The following is a 23,596-nucleotide window of genomic DNA, read 5'->3' on the forward strand; positions in this document are numbered from 1 at the left end:
CTTTTATTTACCGAGTAATACTGTGACGTGTAAATCTGGCAATTGAATAGGTTGTGTTTTTTTGATTTTGATTTTACTAAATTCAACTCAATGAGCACAAGCTTTACCCTTTTCCATTCGCAAGCTTCAATTGACACTCTTATCAACAGTCAGTCGTACGCTACCACATGCAACCAAATATCACAGGATGTATCATCAAGCTCGGGTTTGGCATGTGCATCCAACTCGGATTGCACGTCAGTCAGCTGTAATCTGTCCTTGATTAGTAACGTTTACACAACCATGTCATTTTCGCGTATGGGTACGTGTAGCAGCACCAATTCAGTGAGTGTAAGCTTTCTGGGCTCTAGACAGTCGTTTTATGCTGGCGGAGCCATGTCTACTGGGCCATGGTATCAAAACGGCACTACATATAGAATAATGGATACTGGCATGGTTTCTGCTTACAATAATTACAGTGTAATGACCTTCAAATTGGGATATACTTTGCAGAATTTGACGGGAGTATTGAGTAGGAGCGCGTGGGTGACGCTCATGACACCCAATTGTACAGCAAGTAGCTCGAGCAGTACGCCATCACCGTTTACTTGGGTAATTGCTACAGTAGTAGTATTATTTATAGTTGCTGCGTGTATTATCCATCAATGTCGTCGACGCATTATACGAAATCGAGTGACAGCACAACAGGGTATTCTAATGTTGGGTCAACCACCAAAACCGATGGGATCGCCAGCTATTGGATCACCAATCTATCCGCCGCTTCCAACGTATACACAACAACAAACTTATTCGCCTAATCCGGGATACACTCAAGCCAATTCAGCAGGATACGTAACATATGCCCCCAATATTACTTATGATACGTATTACCCACAATATCAACCACCCATGTCAGCTCCACCACAAATGAACATGCAACAGCCAGTGCCTCAGATGATGGAAAGGCCGCCAATGACGTATGCAATACAACCAAGCGCACCCGTCATACCCTATACTAACATAAACGATCAGCAGTATCAGCAACAGATGCAGCAGTATCAAATGCAACAGCAGCAGCAGTTGAATGGAGCGTATCAACAACAATATAATTTTCAGCAGCAACCCAGATAATTTCAACTCGATGGTGTAGATATGCGATCCATTGAAAAAGAGTGATGACCAGTATAGATGATGTTTATTAATAAAGTCCGACTTTTCATCACTGAATTATTATTGAATCTACAACTGAACAGCTAATCAACTTGTAACCATTTGTATTTCTGTCGTCATGAACGACGATCAGGAAGCTTTATTCGTGTTATTCGCTGCCAATTGATCATCCGTTTGAAACCCTATTTGGACCATCAAACAGAATAAAGCATCTGTTGATAGCGCATTGTCATCATTACTTATTTACTAGCATTGTATGACCTATTTATCCATATACTTTGAATCTGAATCAACAAATCCATTGTCGCTAAATGTTCAAAATGTTCAAAATGTATAATTAATGTTTCAAATGATTGATGCCAGTTTACTGCATTTCAGGTGATTGACATGAAAACAAAAGTTACATTCCTGAAATTGATTTCTTGAACTAGAAGCACACATGTGCCTGCACTTTCAGAATGCAGCAAAAGAGTTTGTAGAGTTATACTGACAATATCAGAACAGTTAAACACAATATTTAGAATATAATGAATGAATCTGGTTTCAAACTTATTGATCGTACAACGCATGCCAAAAGAGAGCAATCTTAGTTTAAAATTATAGTTTGTGTTATATGATGGCTGTGATGATTGAAGAGTTGATTTTTAATGGAAAAATGAATATTTAACCAGTATTCTGAAGCAAAGGGAAATCACTGCAACATAAAAACCTGCTGCATTTTACGTGAATACGACAGTGATAAAACACCACGGAAACATTACAGGATCTTCATCTAATTGTCCTACTCGTACTGAATTGTTCTATTACCAAACGACTTGTCGGACCCGAATAAGAATTGTGCTTATTGGTATGCACATTGATATAGTCATTTTTTATTGCAAACTAGCAAGATTGTTTTTGACCTCATCTGATGGCTTGCTGATTACCTTTATCATATTCACACCTATTCTGATTAAATCTTAAATAATACCAAGTTCAGGATATTAATCTTGTTGTTAGTCAAACGCTTACTTTGCAGGAGGAAATTGCAGCTTTCAAGCAGCAGCTTGAGCAAGAAAAACAAATGACGTCCGAAATGGATATTGGTGCCAAAGAGTCTTTTGCCAGTCGTGTTACTGCAGATAGTGGCCAGCCTTCAGCAGCTCTTTTACAGAGAATTAGTGAACTTGAAGATAATACTATTGATCTTGGATTCAAGTATAGTACTGCATGCCAGGAACTTCAGGAAGCTCGTGGTCGTATTAGTATGCTAGAAGCAGTTGTATGCAGCACCGAGTCGGACAATAAATCCACTATCTTGGAAAGAGATAAACTGGCCTCTCAATTGGATAGTTTTCAACAGACTAATGCTCAGACTATATCTGATCTTACTTTTAAGCATAAGCAAGAGTCTGACGAGTTTATTGCTCAAATTTGTCAATTGAAAGCGGATTTTGCCAAAAACATCGAAACTCACACTCGGCAGCTCCAGACTGCTACAGATCTTGACCAAAGAGATGCCGAAATAAAAAGCTTACAACTGGCTTTGAAAGAATCTCAGGAAAAACTCGAGTCTGTTCATGCCTTGCAAGTGCTGGATAACAGTGCTGACAAAAGTCGCGATGGCCAATGTTCCAAAGAGTGTACAGATAAGTGTAAGCGATTGATGGATGAGATCGCGGTGCTTTCTCAAAGACCCACTACGCACGATTTTACAACAAAGGTCGCTGAAATACAGACACTCAAGGCTCAAATGGATATTTTGACGGAAGAGGCGGATGATGTGGAAAAGTTGCATCGTTCTCGCATACTAGCAGCCGAAAATGCTTTTGCTGATCTCAACACTCGCAGTCAACTTGAAATCACCCATCTTTCTTCTCAAATAGATGCCTATGTGTCTAAAAACGACGATCTGACTAGCACAGTCAACACTATGCATGACCAATTGGGTTTGGTTTCTAAACAAGCTACCGAGTCTGAAGAACGTGCTCAACGTGTTGAAACTCACTATCAAGCACTTTTGAAAAAGAGCCAGTTGTATGACTTTGAAATTGTTGAACTGGCTACTGGTAAAGATGCCATTGAAAAAAAACTGCTTTCTGAACAAGAGTCTCATAACACACTTGTTGCGCGCTTACGTGATGATATCTCCACTTCTAAAGCAGAAATCGAGCAATTGAAACAACAGTTGAACACTTTAAACCATTCTCTTTCTACACAATCTTCACAAGCTACCATATCAGCAAATCAACTTGCTCAAGCACTCGATGAACTGGATTGCACCAAGCGTATGTTGGAAGATGTCCAGTCTGACAATGCCACCAAGTATGCTGCTCTTGAAAAGCTTCACTTTGATACTGTTCAATCTAACTTGGAAGAGTCTCAAAATCTTATTTCCGAAAAAGCACTTTTAGACACTCGTATTCAAATCATGAAAACTGAATTCGATACTGTTGTTACCAATCGTGATGCAATGACTAGCCATATTGCGTCTTTAGAAACCAATCTTTTAAATGTTACCACAGCTGAAAAATGTGCGTTGGATGATCTAGCAAAAGCTCGTACAAGTATTGACACTCAAATGGCTCATATTGAAACGCTCGAGGCTGAGCATAAAGATTTATCATCTCGTGTACAGAAACAACAATCAAAAATTGACGAGATCAATCAAAAAGCCTGCTCAGATGTGGATAATATAAAATTGTCAGTTCTACAGATGCAGGATGACATGACTGCACTGCAATTGAGACTTACCGAAACTACTTTTGAAAAAGACACACTTACTGCTTACATTGCTGAACTGGAGGGTAAAATAGCAAAAGGAAATACCATGGAGGATACCGCGGTTGAAAAACTTGCCCAAACTCTTGGAGAGTTGGAACATACTCGCGAGTTACTTGAGGAGCAAAAATCTAATGCTGCCGAGAAAATAGCAATAGTGGAAGAGTTGCATAACAAGGCAGCGTCACAGACTTCTGATTTACTTGAGCAAATGGCCGGTATCATGTCTGACAAAGCCATAACTGACGCCCATATTGAATCTATCACTGCAGAACTTGAAAGTACCAAATTTCATTATACTCAAATCAAAAATGAACTTGCTTTAGTACAGGCTAATATGGATGCGCTTACTACAAAACACGCTGCTCAAAAGGCCGATACCACCGTGCTGGTTAATCAAAAAGACTCGCTTACTAAAGAAATCGAAAGTTTAAAGAATCAGCTCGAAGTTTCACTCGAGTCACTGGCACAACTCCAATCAGCTTATACGGCTGTTTTGAATACTCCTATGTCCTCAGAAACTGCACAAAAACTTGAGCAATCTATGCAACATATAAGCGAGCTTGAGTCCATTTTGAGCAGCAAAAGCAATAGAGTAGATCAACTTGAAACGCTACTGATTCTACTTCGGGATGACCCTGCCACTGTATCTGCAAAAATTTCCTGCTGGACTTCTAAACTCACAGATACAGTTTTTAATTCAATGGATACCATATCATCTACTTGTCCCGTCTATCAGTGCGCAATAGAGATCTCTGCCAATATCTGTGAATTAAAAACCACGCTAGATTCTATACATCAAGAACACGACTCTGCACTTATGGAAATTCAAACCAAGTTGGATCAAAGTATTCATCATCATGATACTTTGAAAAAAACCCATGAGGAGGCTGCAATCGAGTTTTCAGAACAAAACACACTTTCGCTAAAGCTTATTGAAAAGCTACAATCTCGTCAAGAGGATGATGGCATACTTTTTGAAGACGCACAAAAGAAGCTTGCTGATTTGCAAGCTGAACACGCATCGTGCACGGTGTTCATTGAGGACTTGCAAAACCAAACTAAACTGAAAGATGAGGCTTTGGCATCATTTAAAAGTATGCTATTGTCCACGCTCAGTGAATCCGACTTTGCCACTCTATCTGCTTTTACAGAGTACAGCGTCGAGTTTTTCACTACTATCACGAATATTTTGCAGAAAATGTTTACGGAAAGTCATAATGGACCACATTTTGCCGAGCAGAGCCAAAATATCAAAGAGCAGCAAGAAACCATTTCAAAATTGTATATGCATATCAGTGAACTAGAGAAATGTGAAGCAGCTACAAAAACAGATCTGAAAAATACACAAAACGGTATTGCTGCTTTAAAACAGCAGTTTGATGAAGCTGAACTAATTCTTGAGCAAAATCGTGATGAATTACAAGAAAAAACCAACCAACTTCTTGAGCGTGACAAGACCATAACTTTATTGCAAACTGCATTAGATACAGCTTTAGTCAAAACGAACGAGCTCGAATCGATAAACACTGTGTTGGAGAATAAAGTGCTGGAGAAAGATAATGATGCTGCTCTAACTGTCGCATTGGATAAACTGGCAACTGCAAATGTCAAGATTTGTGATTTAGAAACACAAAGTGAAAAGGCAGAGTTGCGCTTGCGAGAGGTATTAGCAAACGAAGAATTGTTGTTGGAACGCACAGCTACATCAGATCTTGCTTTGGAGGATTTGCAATCAACAATCAAGAATTTGGAAGCCGATTTCAATGTCCAAATCCAAGAGCTGAGCGCCGATATTGAGGCCAAAGCTGATCTTATTGCTCAGTTCACCACCGCATTGCAGTTGGCACAAGAATCTATCGAGGAAAATGATGTCACTACCGAGGCATCAAAAAAACTCGTTAAATCATTAAATGATACGCTGGAATCGGTATGTATCATTATCACAGTCTTGACCTGAAATGTCATTTTTGTATTGGCGTTTATCAGTATCAAGCAATGTATGGCATGTTTGGTTTGCTAACCATTTATTATTTATCTTCTTGCTTGTAAATTAAGCGTGACCAACTTGTATCAGAACTAAACGATAAGCTCGAATCAGTACAGTTGTTGCTGAAAGAGTCACAAATCCGTGCCGATACTTTGTATCAAGAGAATGTAGCCATGCTATCACTACAGGAACAGCAGGCTTTTGACGCCACAACTGCCAAGCATTCAATTGACCAACTTGAGCAGCAAATCAGCAAACTACAAGCAGATCTTCAAAGTGGATCTGATCAAGTTCAAGCTTTACAACAAGAATTGGCCATTCTTCAACAACACACTGCAATTCCAAAGCAATCTACTGAAGTTCAGTGTGACATTATAGACTGGGATCAATCACAAGAGGCAGTTTTGCAATCTGAATCTTATAAGAATGAGATGGAAAAACAACTACTGATTGTTAGCTCGTTACAAGAAAAAATACAACATTTGGACAAAGAGCTGCAGAGTATGATTAGTGTACATGCTGCCCAAGACGAAAAGTTTGCGCTGGAAATATCGACCATGACAGTAGAGTATAAGCAATGTATAACAGATCTTGAAGCTGCCAAAGAAGAAAGCAAACAGCAGAAATTGACGTTAGAAGATGCCAATCAGAAGTTGAGTAAACTGGAAGACAAAGTACAACAGAGCGAGTCGGAGCTAGACCTGTCCAAGTCGTTGATTGAACGAGCGAATGAAGATCTTGCCAAACGCGATTCACAAGAGTTGCTGTTGAAATCTGAGCACGCCAGGATGTCTGCCGAGCTGAATACTATAAAGAATCAACTAAATGATACAAGTGACGAAAAAGAGAAATTGGTTCAAGAGTTGACCGTGCAGCTTGAATTAAATCAGAAACAGTTGAGTAGCACCATACTATTACTGGAAAACGCCAAGTCAGAGCTTGCTTGTATGAAATTAGAGCATGCAGTCAAAGTAACCGAGAATACTACGTTATGTAAGGAAAACATGGCACTTGAAAAACAGATTCAAGCCAGTACATCTCAATGCCTTGTTTATGAGCAAAATGCAGCAAAAACTCGTGCTCAATGTGATCAGCTGCAATCAGAAATCAAGCAGCATTTAGAAAAACTTGGGTTCAATTCGGAAGCACTTGCAAAACAAAATTCCCAGATCAACGAGTTAAATCAAGCGCTAGATCAGTCTACAAAATTGATCATCTCTTTACGTGACAAATCCAAATCACAAGCCAAAGAATTGTCAATCGAAACTACGCATACCTCTACTGATGAGAAAGTCAAGGAACTTGAGCAACAACTCAACACATTGAAGGAACAGTATAATGAATTGGAACGGGCACATCAAACATTATCTGACGAGTCTGCTGGTCGTGTTAGCACCATCTGCACCCTCAAAAATCAAATTTTGCGTCTGGAAACTCGATGCAGTCTATTCAAGGCACATTTGAAGCAAGTTAGTAATGTCAGCAGCTCGAGTGATGCCTCATTGACTGTTTCTGGTACAACAACTGATACATTGACACGCAAACGAATCAGGCCAGGTGTCGATGCTGGTTTAACTCGTTTTAATACTACAGTTGATGAATCTCGTGCTGCTATTGCTGCTGAAGCTCACAGCCAACCTGGTATTAAACCCAACTTTTCTCAGCCACAATCCTCATCTACCGATGCTGATGATCCACACTCGCCAAAAAAATACAAAACTACTTTTAGTTAAAACGACAATGGTTTTGGTCGCTAATAAATTACAGACTTGTGCCATTACATTGAAAATGTAATTTTTACCTTTTTACTCTGTAATATGAATGCATGTTTTGATTTCAATCTGATTGATCAGCGCTCAAAAGTATTGGGTGGAATCCTAGCAGTTTTTGCCATTGAATGAAAGCAACGTTATTCTTTCATGCCATAAAATGTGGTTTTGTTTATACAAGTGATTGACAATTTTAAACGTAGAGTAAAACTGTAATTTATATTACAATTTATCTGCATAGTTTGCTAAATATCCAATTAAAGCCTTTACTCTCTAAAATATATTCATTCATAAAAGTAATTTGTTGATATGAAATGGATGCTTTTATTACTTATACATATTGTGTTTGGAGCACATGTGGCAAACTTTTGGATTTACAAACACGAAATTCGAATCTATTCAAAGTTATCTAGAATTACACGCAGCCCTCATGAGCCAGACATTACCCAGTAACCCCATTGATATAGTTTCAGCGATTGTGGAAATCAATGACCATCAAAACAGCACATTTGAAAAAGAGATTGACGAGTCAGAAAATATTGAGCTGCAGTTTCAGCGCTTTTCAGCATCGGTTAGAGCCGACAAATCGATTTTTCATACACGCCCAACTAAACCATTGCTGCCACCATTATCTGAAAAACTAGACTATGCAAATACTGTTTCAAACCAGTCTGAAAATGAGGCATCAGTCAAATACAGGCAAATGTTTTTCAATGCGACAGACTATGTTGGCCTATTTGTCGTAAACCGACCGACGCAAACCACTGAAACTGGTGTTGAAACAATTCGAGATACTGAACACAAGTTCCAAGATTTATTTTCGGTAATACATGTTTTGATTTAATGGGTTTTAATTGCGTAGACGATTTTTTTGACGCATATTGAATAACTGTTATGTACCATGATGGGATCGTGAAACTCAGGATATCGAAGATGCAAGACAATTTTTAAAAGATACACTTGAGAATGATTTGGGTTTGATTGGCAACGCTCTATCCAAATATATGCAGCACAGACTTGAGCTACTGCAGAAAACTCACGAACAAAATGTATCTCATGTGAGGAGAGCATATCGAGCCAAACTTGCTGACCATATAGCAAGAATTACCTTTGATGTCCAGGTAAGATAATATCTTGTGCGATTGATTTTAATCCAAAATGCCAATGTTGGATAAGAATGATTTTAAATCACCTTTGTTTTTGACTGAATACTACAGAAAGAAAGAGAGGGTCGACTGCAAAAAATCAAATACAATCATGAGCAACAGATTATGGCTCTTGAAAATGCAATTGCAGATGGAAAAGGGTTATTTCGACATGCCGATGCAAACATACTTAAATTGCGCGATCATGTACCCAGACTTCAATTATTGATGAAGCGACACGGGATTATTGATATAGAGGTACAGTTGTTTATTCAAAAGTTTGTAGACTTGCAATAGTCTCTCACAAATACCTCGTATGTGCTGGCTTAAGCCAACACCGATTGTTATGTGGCAATAATACTTTAGACGGGAGTAGTCGTGCTCCATGTTATTGACGATCAACGGGTCAGACAAAGCGAGCTATTAGAACATTATCAAAAAGTCTTGCAGGCCCGTGACAACAAAATTAAACACCTTCGCGAACAGCTCAAGAAACTGCAAGGAGAGCTAGCTTACAAGAACGAAATCAAAACCATTTGCTTGGAAAAGCTAAACAAAAGTGTCAATGCCGAATTTTCTGAAGTAGATTTATTCGATAACAATGTTGGTAATCAAAAAAGTTCAGCATCTAAGCCATCTAAACCTAGCGCTCGAACACCACAAATATCTAGCGCCGCAACATTAGGCAACGGTCAAGCTAAACGATCTGGCTTGACGGAATCCCAGCAAAATTCTTATCGTTCAAATTTTGAACAGAATAGCAAATATCTTGCCAAAACATACTCTCGAGCAGCGACAGCTTTGTCTTTAATGGGCGACGGAAATTTATCGGAAATTATGTTTAGCGACAGTTATGATTTTCAAACATCCAACCACATGAGCCAGATCGATCAAGTGCACCAATTGTTTGAATCCAAAATCATTCAAATGAACGAAGCCCATTTGGCTAAAGTAGCATCCATTACCAAATCTACAGAAGAAATTGAAAATGCACTTTGCTCAAAGTTTTACTCTATTCAAGAAGCTAACCTAAAAGCAAACAGTGTGTTGAACCAATCAGGAAAAACACGGTTTGTTATATCTGAAACAGCCAAGTTGCTGTTTCCACTAAAAACAAAGTTTGGAATCCCAACGGCTACTCAATGCGATCGTGATACCGAGGATCCATTTGTACCCATGGTTTAAAATCATTGAAAATAAAAACCATTCAAGTTTTAAAACAATATATTAACACGCTTAATGATCTTTTGGCAGGATAGTAATCAACCAACACACAGGATTTGAGTAGGATAGATATACTGAGTATAACATGAAAGCCAGTTATTGAGTCTTTGAATATTATCGACGGTGGTCTTGAGAGTTGCTGCAATCTGCCAGCACGAGTCTCCTGCAACAACCGTATATGTTTTTTGACAACTAGATAAAGGTGGCGGAGGAGGAACGTTGGGTGGAAGCGGAGTTGTTGGATGACAAATAGGAAACCGACTATTGCAGTAAATGCAAATAGGTGAACCTAGTTTCAAGTATATTCATATCGGATTGACAAGGTTGAAGTCAAATGTTAGAGGTACAAAATAAACCAAACACACCGACAATAAGATTATAATCTGTCAGTAAAATACCTGGAGTCAGATTGGTGCAGTCCAGCACAGGATAGTTTATTTCAAGCAAAGATGCCGTTGAAAAGTTGAATCGCTTTGCCACAGAATTACAATCATCACCATTAATAGTCACATAGATATTTGGACATACGGGAGCTTCTTGGTTTGAATTGGAATCAAGAGAGTTTTTTTTAAAAATAGTACCATAAACAGATGGCATGTTGGTACTGGATAACATGGATGAAGATTCATGAAATCTATTTGATTCTGGTAAACCGTCGCATACAATGCTGCTTAAAATCATTGCTATTGTCCAGACTACAGAATACGTAACAGTATGATGTCTGCGCATATTGAAGATTTATAAATCTGGATTTTATAGCAGTCGAGTAAACCATCAAATATTGAAACAAATGCCAGATTTAGTCTCGATGCAAACTCCGACCAATGCTTTGACAGTTTATCAAAAAGTTGATCAAATAGAATCAAGAGTTTAGTAAACCTCATACAAGACCCATCTGTGCTGCTCACTTTGTCAGCACCTGGTCAAATAATATTGTTAAAGTTTTCTAAACAGTTTTTGGTTGGATTCCTATGCTTGCCCCAGTCTTGAGCAACATTTCATTAATGAACAACCAAACACCACCAGATTCTGTAACAAAGGTTGTTGCTGCTACAGCAATGGACTCATGCGCACCAGTAGATGACCAGCCCAAACATTTGACTCTTACAATCAGACTGATCAAGTCTTTTGAATATCGTACATTCAAAAACCTTGTCCTTCAGCATATTGATCCAGAAATGCTTGTCAAAGACCTGAAAATCCTCGTTTTAGAAAGTACAGTAGTCTGTATATAAAATACTTGTTTATTAGACCAAGTCATATATGCTTATGGCATTATATGGATCAACTTGATCACAGCTGACGACTTTATTCGTTTGTTTGCCAACTTGATTACATCGATTGAACATTTTTTTAATAAATCACAGAAATCAAGTCAACTCCAGGATTAAAACCATACCATAACACCGTATTCGGTAAGATTACCAAATGGATTGCATTACTGTATGTCCAAATTTTAAATACTGCGCTTGCTTAGATGATTAATTCAATCGTGGATTTGCATTTAGATTGCCTGAAACTCTATGTCAAGGCTCATGGCTCCAAAGTATGTGCAACGTTGGTGATTTTTTGGAATGTCTGATTTGGATTCATTGGGAATCTAGCCAGATTTTTTGTTCGACTCTCCACTAGCACTTGTTAATCTTTTATTGATTTGGTAACAGACGCAGCATCTTATTATCAATTTGGACCATGATGAAGGCAAGGATACGTTTATCATGGATGATAATCTTACTCTCTCGGCTCAGAGCGTCGAGAATGAAACGGAACTTAGTTTTTTTAACCACGAGTTGTATACTTTATACAAGGCTCATCCCAATAACAAATGGTAAAATAAATAGAAGCAGTACTGCAAGATAAATGCATAAGATGTTTTATTTACGTCAATACAGTAGCGAGTCAATGCAATTTGAACCAATCGGTCGTTGGAAAGTATGCAGTGACGGTATTACTACTTTGAAACGAATTTTCTACAAAGTGAACAGCAAAAAAGTTAGCAGCCAATATGATACTATACAAACATTGCAAATTTACCTTGTGATTGAAAAAAGTACTTTTGTGATTCAGCAAAAGATGTATTAAACAGTCCATCAAATGCATTCTCGAGCTGTTTGCCTACTGTGTATCGCTCTCGAGTACATAAACGACGCAACACCAATTCATCGAGTACCTCGTGCAATTCAACGGGGGTCAAAACATAAGCCAATCCTTTTTGAATCCGAGACTACAGATCAGTAAAAACAGTTAAAACCAGTTTTTACATATAACAAGGCAGGACAATGAGAGTGAACAAATATACGATTATTTCATACTTCATAGATGCCAGGTTTGCATACAATAACTCCAAGAGTCGATTCAAGACATGCGAGCCACACAGCATCCAAACGCGATCCATTCGAGTTTGTCCAAAGTCTGGTAGGAACATGCAGCAAAACATCATCACACAGATTTGAGCGAGTCTGCTTATTGGCAGTATCCTCAATAGGATAGTATGCAAGTGAGGTATCAAGCCTACTCGGTGATTCAGACTCAATATCAGGCATAATGGGTGAATGCCAATGGTGCGCATATGGAAATGCAACATATTGAAAAGTCTTGAATCCAACTTTGGAAATCATGGGAACATGTACACTCACAACTATCGATTTTAAAATATCCAAATGAATGTCCAAAGAAAATGCAGTATAGTCTGTGTAGCTCAATTCCTGCATAGAATATCATCAGAAATTCTCATTAGTAATTAGCGTGCAATTCAACACATGCAAGATGAAATCAAAAAAATCATGCAGTCGATTCATCAAATTCAAACTACAGTTTAACAATTTTATCAATGCATTACCTGAAGTTGAGTGTATGTTTTTCCAATAATTCCCGCCGTTTCAATCGCATCAAACAAAAGTCGAAGATAAGCGCCATTAGCATCAGATCTAAAACTGCACGCCTCATCTAGCAATTTGTTCACATCCGTATCTTTTGCAGAAGCTCCTTTTAAAATAGCTAGATTGTTGAGTAAAGCTGCATTTTTGGAGTTTGATGTAGATTCATGGTGTAAAGATTGATTCAAGTCGGTGCAAATACGTTTGAGAGTATCGGAATTAGAATGCGATGGCAGCTCTTCATTGTCATTAGCCGATTTCAGTGAAGCAGTGGGTCGTTTTGTAGTTGTATTTCCTAATGTAGGTGGTGTGTTTTGTCCATTATTGGTCAATGACACGTCAATAAAAACGTTTTGACTTTCAACTCCAACCGATGCGTCCCATTTGATTTCAACGTCTATGTGAATATCACCACTAACTGCACAAGATAATAAGGCAGCCACCATAGGACCTTCAAAAAAATTATTAAGACGCCATGGACCATTCTGGGCTTTAGACTGAATCAAGTTCCACGCCGAAAACGTCTCTGGTATCATTTGTGATCGAAGCGGACCTGTAATTGCAAGCAAAAACTTTTCAGTAAGATTATACTGACGACCAGGAAGACGACGATGGTCAACCAAGCCAGCATAAGTGATTAGTCCATCACTTCTCAAACTTGATATTGCTGATGACAGTCGATCAGATGAAAAACAGGTCAGCAATAAAAACACTTGCGCAGGAATGTATAATGAGGATGGTGTTAACAAAATGGCCTTGATCATCCAATAACATTAAAGTATGCGTCATTTAATATTATATCAAAAGTTCAATTTTAGTTAGCAAATGCTCATTATACATCAAGATCTTAGACATATGAGCACTCGATATAGTAGAAAATCATACCTTGACAATTGTTTGAAGCTTATTATGCTCAATATATTGCATAATCGAGTCTTCATCAGCCATGCTCTCCAAATATGTTGATTTAGGAAAGTCGGGAACTGTAGAGTCGCTATTAGTAAGTGTTATTGGAACACAGTACATAATGGCCATTCGCATTCGTGTGCTGGTGCACAAATCAAGGCCATCGTTCAAAGGTACTCTAAATTCTTTGGAAAGCTCTCCTTGTATTGGACTAAATGTATACTCATTCATCAAGGTCTCATAGTTGGAAGGGAGTTTAACGTTCAAATTGCTATTATTCAGCTGACAGTTTAAACTAAAATAATGTTTAAAAGCATTCAAAATTATTGTAAGTATAAAAGACTTGAATAGGTCAAATTCGTGCAAGGTAAAATCTAATCGAGTGTGTATTTAGCCTAGTACGATTTATCTCTGGCGTATGAAATGATCATACAAATATGCAATGATGCATTAGGTTAAAAAACACGCTTTCAAATAACATACCTTAGTGAATCTTCGGAAATAGACGCTTGAAAATAAGTTACCATATCCACGAGTTTAAACTCTGATGGTTTTACATTCGATTGATTTTCAAAAGCATTATCAGAAAGCCCCTGTTCATAGATTCTTGGCCAATATCTACGCAGCATATACAGAAGCTTGACATTTTCAAGAGATTTGCACAATCTCACAAATCTTCTACGGCATGTATCATAGTTTTTTGAACTTTCAAAAAGTTTGGAAATCGGAATCCAAGAAATACGACCAGTATAAAACCGATGTAATAAAATTGTGTGACCCATTAAAATCATTCTGTCTTCTTCAGGCGTCCATGCGTGTCTAATTCGAAGTTTAGAAATTGAATCAGTATTATATCTCGTGTATTCGGATTGGCTAGAGTCTGATAAGGGCAATCGAGACGCTATCGCGTCATCTGAAAATCCAACTCGCTGTAGTGCATTAGCAGCCGCAATTCGAGAAGGGCGAATCACTCGAGATACTTTAGACTTTACTCGTGCACGCTGGGCAGTCTTGAACCCAATATCTTTGCTCTTGCTATCATCTGTAGGCATTTGAGTTGATACAGCATTGTCTGTTCCAGATGATGCTGCTTGTGTAGACAATTGGTGCTTTCGAATGCCCAACAAAAACTTTCGTGCCTTGTTCTCATTTTGCTGTTTGCAGCGAATTTGCTGCATTTGTTTCTGTGAAAGCAGCTTTTCTTGATACTTTCTATAAAAGCTCTTGATTCGTGGAACAATCAATCCAGTTTCAACAGCAAGAGCATGGCAAATCAAGTCGTTTTTCCATGGCGTAGTTCCATTTTTTCTATCTATTTTGCTCATCAATACTGCTATTTGTGCAGTTGTAAATCGGTAAGTAACACGCCAATTGCGCGTATGAAAAAGACTATGCTGTAACTTGGATTGACTGAGTGAAATATTAAAGACATTGGACAAAGAGTAGGGTTTGCCCGATTGTGACTCCATTTGAGACAAGTCGCATGTTGAATGGGTCTGGTCCAAAGACTGACCGTTTGCATTATCAATATCTGACTCGTAGGCTTTGATTTTGGATTGAAGTTTGTGGCCATCAACAAAATAATTGGTAGAATGGGCTAAACACTGATTCTCCAAACGAATCCAAAACGAGGCAACATCAGACACCGATCGTATATCAATATGTCGAATCAGCAGTGGCGGCATCATAGAATAATCAAAAAGACCAGCCCGTCGCTCAACTCGGAAAAACTGTGGCATATTGGCTAGAGACATCATCCAAGATTTTTCCAACTCTTTTTCAACAGTTCCAGTTTCGTCGGAAGCATGTACTAATCCCAGGCTACATAAATCGCTTAATATTAGATTGAGACCTTTTCGCAGTCTAGAGTTATATATCAAGGGGCGAATAGATGGCTCAATGTTGCCAATGCTAAGGGTAGAATAGTTTGGACTTGACATGATAGCATCAGCGATTGAGGATTGAGAACACAGTCCAATACACTTTACAAAAATGTCAAATGGAAGCTCTGAAAAGAAACGCAACGACTCCACAATACGATTGGTGCGTACTCCGTCTTTTTCTGCCGCATGGCCTTCATCAGCACTGTTGCTATGTGACGACATAATAGGATTGAGAACAGTTATGGTGAACAACCATTCGTAGAAAATTTTGGCACGAATAAACTTGGCATCCATATAGCCATAGTTGAAAGCAATGGCTCGACTAGTCTCCAATTTTTCAGTCGTATGTTGTGGTTCTAAAATATCTGCTGAATCACCCACAACTACATTATTTACCGTGGAAAGAATCTGTGGGGTTGAAGATGGAGTTTGCTGAGAACGCACTAAACACGTATTTGCTACTTCAGATAGGTTAGACTGCAATGGTGTAGCAATAGGTTGACTAGACTCATTGTCTGAATCAAATCCGCGATGCAACTGTAGAGCATTCATATTTTGATCTGAACTACTACCAGTGGCAATATTCTCATCTGCTGTAAAGTTGGAATCAAAGTTGAGGTTGAAATTAGGTATGCGGTTCAGGTCAAAATTCTGATCAAAAGGCGCTAAAAAGGGGCTACTTGGATGTGAGTCATTCAACTGTAGATCTGCCATCGAGTCTTTAAACTGATCATTTCCAAATGTCTTTGTGCCGTCAAGGGTGTCTTCCATTGCATCATCACTCTCTTTGTTGTCGTAATCAGCGGTTGAATCTATAATTCGACCATCTTGATCAACACGTTTTAGTCGCTGCACTTGGATCTGGCTGCTTCTCATAACCTTTTTAATAACCGTTTGCGGTTTTAAAATCGCCTCTGCTCGTAGTATTTTTAAATGATCCTTTACTACTTTGCTCTGTGGTGTCAAACTACCATGTAGCATAATTGTTTTCATACTTGTTCGGCCAGTCAGTGACATGATGGAAAAAGAGTATAGTTTAATTTTGCCCTCGCTTTGAAGCATTTTGCCTGCTCGCTCCACCGTTCGTTTATCTATTTTGCTATATTTAACCGGTGCCAAGTTAGAATTTCCGTTTTCTCGTTCCATTTCAAACTTTTTCAAAATGTCGCCTGATTTTGACGAAATAACAAGAACGTGGTGTGCCTCAAGATATTCAAGAATAATCTGACTTCGTGAGGAATGTGTATTGGGAACAGTCGATTTTCTTAATCTATTGCTCAGAGTGAGGGAGGGGCTTGTAGCTTGCGGTGTGTTGGTTAGAGGTGTATCAGGTTGAGTAGACGTATTGTTTTGAATTTCCCCGCTCAAGCTATTTTCATCAAGCAATTTATCCACTTGCGCAACTTTGTTTAAAGGTGTAGTAGATAGGTTTTTCGAGTCAGTGGCACGCTTAACCAATTGTGGTCTAACCACTTGATCGAAAAGTACACGCTGCTTCCATAATGATGCTTGAGATGGATTGCATTTTGAAGAACAGACCCATTTGCCTATGGGTGTCCTGCTAAGTTTGTATTTGCGACAACGACCATGGTACCATTTTTTGCATCCAAAACAACAAACAACAACAACACTTGGATCAAGGTTTTTTGGAATAGGCATATGGCAAATCTCGCATGCACGTCCAGTAGATGAAGAACCTGGTGATGGCTCGGTGTTGGGTGCGATAGATATTAAAACAATGGGTTTGGTGAATTGAAGAGTGTTCTCTGTATCGGAAGTGCTGTTTATTGCTTCACTTGGAGTATGAATCGAGGCTTCTTTATCTATAATATCCGTACCGACAGATTCGTTTGATGGTGGAGCCAAAGCTTGTTTTTTTGAAAACAAAGCATCGCCTGAATGCGTTCCAAGAGTCTCGAGTGATCGTTTTTTCTCTTTTCGAGTCAAATAGTTTACTGTTGGGCTTGAATCGTCTTGTTTATGTTGCTGGGGTTGATCTAATTGAAAATGAGCGTTTATCTCCAATTGTGCGTTTCCATTACGGCATTCAACTTTGCCCGAGGCAGTGCTACAAGCACGTGTAAGAGTAGATTGTCGAGTGGTCATAGGTGGCAATGTGTGCTCCACCATAGGCAAGGGCGTAAGGATGCAATCAGTGCCATCAAAAACAGCAGTTTTATTATTCACCGGATGGTCACTTTGAGAAGCATGTACACTAGTTTTCTTTTTCGACGCTGAACGTGTATTACTATCATCAGTAAGCGAACTAGATACATGAGCAGGTCTACGGCTTGATTTCCGCTTTGATCTTGGAGCTGGAATAGACTCGACAGCTGGCAGAAGGGGTAATTCTAAAAGTGGGCTATGCTCTGCAACCAAAGATTGCGAGCCAAGTGTCGCATCAGTAGCTATGATTGGACAATCAAAAGTGGTATTAGACTTGGTCAAGAGATTCCGAGGTGTATCTAAATCAAATTTGGCTGTTGGATTGGCAGTCTTATCATGCACATTTTGGTGATTTTTAAGGCGTGTATCATCATCACCTATCACAGAATTTGCATCTTTTGTAGCACAAGGCGCACGATCAAGTTCCACCATTCCAAGCATTCGAGATGAATATATGCGCAGCATATGTGATTTAAGCTGATTATCGGCAATAGTGGTCAAAAATGGCGTTTTCGTAGAAACATTAGTGCTCATCTTGGTCGTAATTTGGTGCAGCATGCGGAGATAAACTCCTCCAAGTGCTTTACAAATATCTGATATGACAATACCCTCCGTGCCAGTCGATTCTATAATATCATAGACCTGTTTTTGAATAGGCACATTGCTAAGAAATCGACCAGCTGGTTGTGAACAAACAATACTGTCTGGCACATGGTTGGTGTGAATAGTTTGGTCTGCTAATAATGATGCAGATGGCTGAGAAAGTGGCTGGGCTGTTTCCGAGCACAATAGTGCACTTTGATTGAGAGTCGATTTACTGGAGCTAATGTATGCGCGATTACCACGCACGCATTTAACTGTGCGAGTGCCATTTTTGATTTTTGGATCAACGATGTTAATGCGATCCAAATACTGGCTGTTGACCAATATACAAATAATACGAAAAAATGATTTACGGGCTTGTCTAGTTTTTTGAAAATTCTACATGTGATAATCAAAGACAACATAATGCTTTTAAGTTTAAACCACTTTGGTTGTTACTTGATTCACTATAGCAATCCAGTACGACTTACAAGTGCCAGAAAAATATCCTCGATAGCCATAACTTGATTAGCCGATCCCATTACAAGAGACATGATTGTTTCCTTGATGCCATCAGGATTAATAACAAATTCCAATTGCTCATTACTATTGGCAGTGGAGTCTATAATCAGCTTGGACGACTCTCCTGCATTTCCAAGCTGAGCAATCAATCCCATATTTTTCATGTATGTGTGATATGCTTTGCACTCATCAATGAATCGTCGATGAACACAGTTTTGAGTTCGAATCTTATTTTTGACTATGGGGTAATTCAAACTAACATGACAGATCTCGTCGTGTTAGCACAGTCAGACATGCATTCAATATCATTCAAGATGATTTCAAAACAGACAGATGCCTGTGTATACAACGTACATGAGATTTGACTTTTTGAGAACCTTGATAGTGTAAAATGTAGATCGTGGATCTTTTGCCAGTAGTTTAGAGATTTCCGATTGGGACGCACCGTTTTCACGTCCCTTGACAATCACATCCAACACTTCAAACACATTGTCGCTAATTGGAACGGTACTCTAAACACAAACAATCCGAGAAATACAATGTGATCAGCAGAGAATGCATAAACTACTACAAAGTGGTGAATTTAGTCCAGTCCTACTTTGTTGATTTGCAAAACCCTGAATCGGGCGGTTTCACTTGCTACCAAGTAGATTTTCAATGGATACGCTTGCTCGAGTTGACTAAAAGGTATATTGGACAAATCAGATCTTTCCAACTATATATTCCAAAACAAACTATTAATGCAGGTCAAACAGTAAAATAGGAAAATAAATAGAATAATGTAGTACCATTTGAGCATCTTTTTTTGGGTTCAAAGGACCGTGATGGAAAGCGAGGTCTCGAAGTTGGAGCATCTGTCGAAACAAAAACTGTCGCATGTTTACATCAATGAGCATACCTTGACCACAATGCAGATATAATAAAATCAGTTGGCAAGTCCAATCAATAAATAGCCAGTCAGTTTTACGATATGAATATTCATTATAGATTTAAACAGCATCATCTGTATCAAGAAGATAATCCAGTTTGTATTTGAAATCCAATGATTCAGTCTACTTTAGAACTACCTTGCTTGGCTGGCTCATTTTCCAGTATTGACTGTTTCGCTTCAAATTCAAATGCATTGGATGATTCATCCAAACTCTGACACTGTTTTGAAATCCGTAATTCGAGCAGACTCCATAGCCGATTTAAAGAGCAACCTAACATTTGAGTTGTTAAAGCAGATATAACTTGATAGGAAACAAGCCAGATGAACAGCATTCGAATCGAGTAGGTTGTGTACCTTGAATGCCATCAAATGCTACTTCCTCCACACATGCCACTAATGCCGAGTCCATAAATGGATATGTTTGGTACTGTTGGTTTAAAAAGAGTCAATCCGACTATAATAATAGTCCTGATGTCAGATGTATAAATTATTACAGCCGAAATCAACTGCTTTGTGGGTTGAAATCGTTTGTTGGCTGCAAATGTTGGATTCAAATCATGTCATTTGAATCAACACTAAAACTATAGCACACATACTGAAAAATGAACTCAAATACTCGCACTACAAAGATTCAAAATAGACTAATTGGGTTTGAAGGTTTTAATCAATTCAATCTCATACATGACAGTCGATGCAAAACACATTCCGTGGCAAGTCAGTAGTAAAGAAACTGATAAAAAGTAAAAATAAGCATGCAAGAGGAATAGACTATGCAAGAGCTTAGATCTAGACCTCTTGGTATGATGTGGAAAACAGTTGACGACAAAAAGCAAAGATAAATGTGAATGAAATATCAAAATCTAAACAGACTCTGACTAGTATGTACATAAAACCAAAGCTGACAAACGATGATCAAAAAGGCAAAAAGTATTGACAGATTGACTTTGAGAACTACATGACAATCTCGTCGAGTAACGCCTTGTCAGGATTTAGTGCTTCAAAAAGCTCAAAATCAAATATCTTTTCGTTATACCATGGATAGTTTGGATCTCGAGGAGCAGTAGATGGTGCATCTTTCATCAATCGCTGTGCCATTTTATCAATAGCAATTACGGACAAGACTGTTTGAATATATGCGTCAATCAAATCATCAATTCCAATACCAAGATGATTAAAATCCTTGCGATCCATGAGAAGCAATCGCTGAGCTTCAGTAGTCCATTCACCATCTGTTTTAACCGACAAATTGGTGCCAAGCATCTCCCATGAAGTTACTAGTACACCATGAGTTGGAATTAATGTGAGCAATTAAAATACATTCGAATCTATAGTAGACAGCTGAAACCTATATACAAGAACTTACATTCGGGATGATCTTCAAGGTTGCGACATAGTGGAGTCCGAGCCTTACGCGCATAGCATGCAACCGGGCGAAACCCGTTGCTATTGGCAGTCACCATCATACGCAAGTCACTTACATACGTATGGTTCTTTTTATTGGGAATCGTACCCACATGGAAAAACTTGCCAGCACGAGTAACAGAAGACCATGAAGCATTTCCAACAAGCGATTGCACAATAAACTTGTCGTAAAAATGGTCGGTGTTCATAAAATCATCCAGCTCCTTCTTATTGGTAATGGTGTAAACACCTTGGCCAGCGTTCGAGTAGGGGACTTTGAGCACGGCATGACCGCCCATAGAATCAATCCACAGTGGGATTTCGCTTTTGGTTACGTTGCGAATGGTTTCAGGCATGCGAATTGCCATACCAGTGCCAGTGAGCTCCGAGTTGAAGAAATCGTATGCACGAGAGGCCATCATTTTATTGCGTCCGCCAGCCAGACACGATACAATGCTGTTGAGAACAATGGTTTTCGAATTGATGGGAATACGGTTCCATGGTTTTTGAGTAACGTAACGGAAACAAGCACGAATAGGATGCCATGTTTTGTGTTCATCTCTCAGGTACATCAGACCATCAATCCACTTGACTGGTGGATCAGGATCTTCAACATAGTATTCTGCCAGCCAAACCGTCTCCTTGACGGTATCGGCAAGAACAGCAGCATACCCCGATGCCTCCATCATGTTCTTGTCACACACCACAGCAAGATCACCAAGTGATTTGTCAGCATTAGCGGCCAGTTCGCAAAAGGTGGAATCAATCACAATGCCATAACCACCGTGTTCGTGCTCCTCGCCAATTTCAGAGAGTAGGGGCATCGATTTTTGACCAGATGGACATGAGTTGGTCTCAACAATGATCATTTGACGTTGACCCTCGGCAGTTGTAACATGAAAAAGATCAGATCCTATAACAAATGCATAGAATACGCAACATTAAACTAGATATCGATATACGAGAATCCAAACACTGCATAATGGAAAAGAGACATACCAGCCCACTGAAAATACTTGGGTTTGTATTTAAGAAGCGATTTCAACGAATCAAGGTTGACTTGTGGATTCAGATGAGTATATCTAGCAAGGATACGTTCATTGCCCAGTGAAAAGAACGATGATACGAGTGGGTGGATGTTGGCATTAAGTACTCGCGGGTAAAAATGTCGCTCCGCTTCAAACTCGCCCTCCTGAACTTTGCGGGCGTCCAAGCCAGAACGAGACTTTGTGGGTATAAGCTTGGGAGAAGCTATATCGACCAATACAGGGGAGGAAGTAGTAGAGGCAGGCTTAACAGGACACTCGGTAAGTGAGGCAACAGTTGCTCCATTTTCCGCATGGTTCATCTTGACAGCAGCACCAGTGGAGGTACGCACAATTCCAGGTGTTGAAGATGAGCTAGAAATTAATGGAACAAAGGAAGCCTGCTCGGCAGCAATGGCGGTGGATCCACACACAGAGTCAGAAAAAACAGCTACGTTAGCAAGGGAGTGGTTGCAAGTCAAGCTATGAGTAGATGATTTATCAGTATCATCGGTGTTGATGCAAGGATAGATGTTTACAGCAGGCACACGAACAGACTTTTCTAAGTATGCAGATGGAGTAGAGTGAGGATCAACGACCTGAGATTCCATTATGTACCCAATAGTACAGATACAATATTAACAACTAGAATAAGAACAAACGTGGGTTAAAGTTGGAAGAGTTGAGATGTAACAAAAGCTGCAAACACGGTCTTGTTCGACTAGAGTATCGACCTTGTATTATAACCTCACGGTTTACAAGTGCGTGCTTAATTCAACCCGAGTTCATGTATAAATCTATTGGCTTACCTGGGCTATATATGTTGAGCAATACAAACTACCGCTTTAAAACAACTTGGATTTTAATCAACAAGCAGTCTAAATAACTAGAATACCTTGCCAAATAACTAAAAACCATGGAATATAAACTCATGAGCTAATGGCTCATAATGCCATCGACTAATTCAAGTCAGGTTGACTAGTGCATGGCTCGCGCGTGATTGGTGCTGACTACACGTGGATCAATCGTGTCCAACGACTCGCTCATGTCAGTCACTGAAACAAACTTTCCGCCTTGTTTTTGCTCAGGATGAATCAAAAACTACTATATAATGGGGTGGTTATGAGAAAGGGAACGTTTATAGTAACGTCATGTTCATCTAAGCATCTACTACCAGAATGGGCTTTATTCTATTCTGTGTGTGCTTTAGTATCTATATACTTATATCAAACATACTTGCATCAATACCTTGACATTCATTCTTATT

At 39.0% G+C, this 23,596-nt stretch overlaps 6 protein-coding genes across 6 annotated transcripts; 3 read left to right on the forward strand and 3 right to left on the reverse strand.

The window, feature by feature from the left end:
• Positions 1 to 90: 90 nt before the first annotated feature.
• On the forward strand, positions 91 to 1,110 carry BATDEDRAFT_26807 (uncharacterized protein; the record flags this gene model as incomplete). Its single annotated transcript, XM_006680994.1, has 1 exon — positions 91 to 1,110. One exon carries the CDS (start codon positions 91 to 93, stop codon positions 1,108 to 1,110), a length of 1,020 nt encoding a protein of 339 aa, XP_006681057.1.
• A 6,988-nt stretch (positions 1,111 to 8,098) lies between these two features.
• Positions 8,099 to 10,029, forward strand: BATDEDRAFT_90755 (uncharacterized protein; the record flags this gene model as incomplete). Its single annotated transcript, XM_006681133.1, has 4 exons — positions 8,099 to 8,491; positions 8,592 to 8,789; positions 8,886 to 9,071; positions 9,180 to 10,029. 4 exons carry the CDS (start codon positions 8,099 to 8,101, stop codon positions 9,996 to 9,998), a joined length of 1,596 nt encoding a protein of 531 aa, XP_006681196.1. The 3' UTR covers positions 9,999 to 10,029.
• Positions 10,030 to 10,075: 46 nt separating this feature from the next.
• BATDEDRAFT_90951 (uncharacterized protein) lies at positions 10,076 to 10,634 on the reverse strand (the record flags this gene model as incomplete). The annotated part of the gene is made up of 2 exons (XM_006681196.1): positions 10,076 to 10,326; positions 10,436 to 10,634. The coding sequence occupies 2 exons, from the start codon at positions 10,632 to 10,634 to the stop codon at positions 10,076 to 10,078; spliced, it is 450 nt and encodes a 149-aa protein (XP_006681259.1).
• A 461-nt stretch (positions 10,635 to 11,095) lies between these two features.
• On the forward strand, positions 11,096 to 11,869 carry BATDEDRAFT_13196 (uncharacterized protein; the record flags this gene model as incomplete). Its single annotated transcript, XM_006680916.1, has 4 exons — positions 11,096 to 11,252; positions 11,405 to 11,452; positions 11,546 to 11,583; positions 11,702 to 11,869. 4 exons carry the CDS (start codon positions 11,096 to 11,098, stop codon positions 11,867 to 11,869), a joined length of 411 nt encoding a protein of 136 aa, XP_006680979.1.
• A 67-nt stretch (positions 11,870 to 11,936) lies between these two features.
• BATDEDRAFT_26812 (uncharacterized protein) lies at positions 11,937 to 20,312 on the reverse strand (the record flags this gene model as incomplete). Its single annotated transcript, XM_006680995.1, has 13 exons — positions 11,937 to 12,007; positions 12,072 to 12,261; positions 12,350 to 12,742; positions 12,877 to 13,668; positions 13,799 to 14,114; positions 14,303 to 15,682; positions 15,758 to 18,849; positions 18,942 to 19,227; positions 19,327 to 19,484; positions 19,571 to 19,687; positions 19,761 to 19,870; positions 20,040 to 20,174; positions 20,258 to 20,312. The coding sequence occupies 13 exons, from the start codon at positions 20,310 to 20,312 to the stop codon at positions 11,937 to 11,939; spliced, it is 7,095 nt and encodes a 2,364-aa protein (XP_006681058.1).
• Positions 20,313 to 20,536: 224 nt separating this feature from the next.
• On the reverse strand, positions 20,537 to 23,208 carry BATDEDRAFT_35743 (uncharacterized protein). The gene is made up of 4 exons (XM_006681080.1): positions 23,139 to 23,208; positions 22,304 to 22,974; positions 21,267 to 22,217; positions 20,537 to 21,177 (listed from the first exon to the last, which is right to left on the reverse strand). The coding sequence occupies exons 2-4, from the start codon at positions 22,938 to 22,940 to the stop codon at positions 20,855 to 20,857; spliced, it is 1,911 nt and encodes a 636-aa protein (XP_006681143.1). The 5' UTR covers positions 22,941 to 22,974; positions 23,139 to 23,208; the 3' UTR covers positions 20,537 to 20,854.
• Positions 23,209 to 23,596: the final 388 nt, after the last annotated feature.

Source organism: Batrachochytrium dendrobatidis (assembly GCF_000203795.2).
Source record: "Batrachochytrium dendrobatidis JAM81 unplaced genomic scaffold BATDEscaffold_11, whole genome shotgun sequence".
Lineage (NCBI taxonomy): Eukaryota > Fungi > Chytridiomycota > Chytridiomycetes > Rhizophydiales > Batrachochytrium > Batrachochytrium dendrobatidis.

Excerpts from the sequence above, each read along its gene's own strand:
- BATDEDRAFT_35743 (XM_006681080.1), bottom strand. The coding sequence starts at position 22,940 with ATGGAATCTCAGGTCGTTGATCCTCACTCTACTCCATCTGCATACTTA. Across the intron at positions 22,218-22,303 it reads CAAGTATTTTCAGTGGGCTG|GATCTGATCTTTTTCATGTT; the intron begins GTATGTCTCTTT and ends CATTTGTTATAG. Across the intron at positions 21,178-21,266 it reads CCTTGAAGATCATCCCGAAT|TAACTTCATGGGAGATGCTT; the intron begins GTAAGTTCTTGT and ends ATGGTGTACTAG.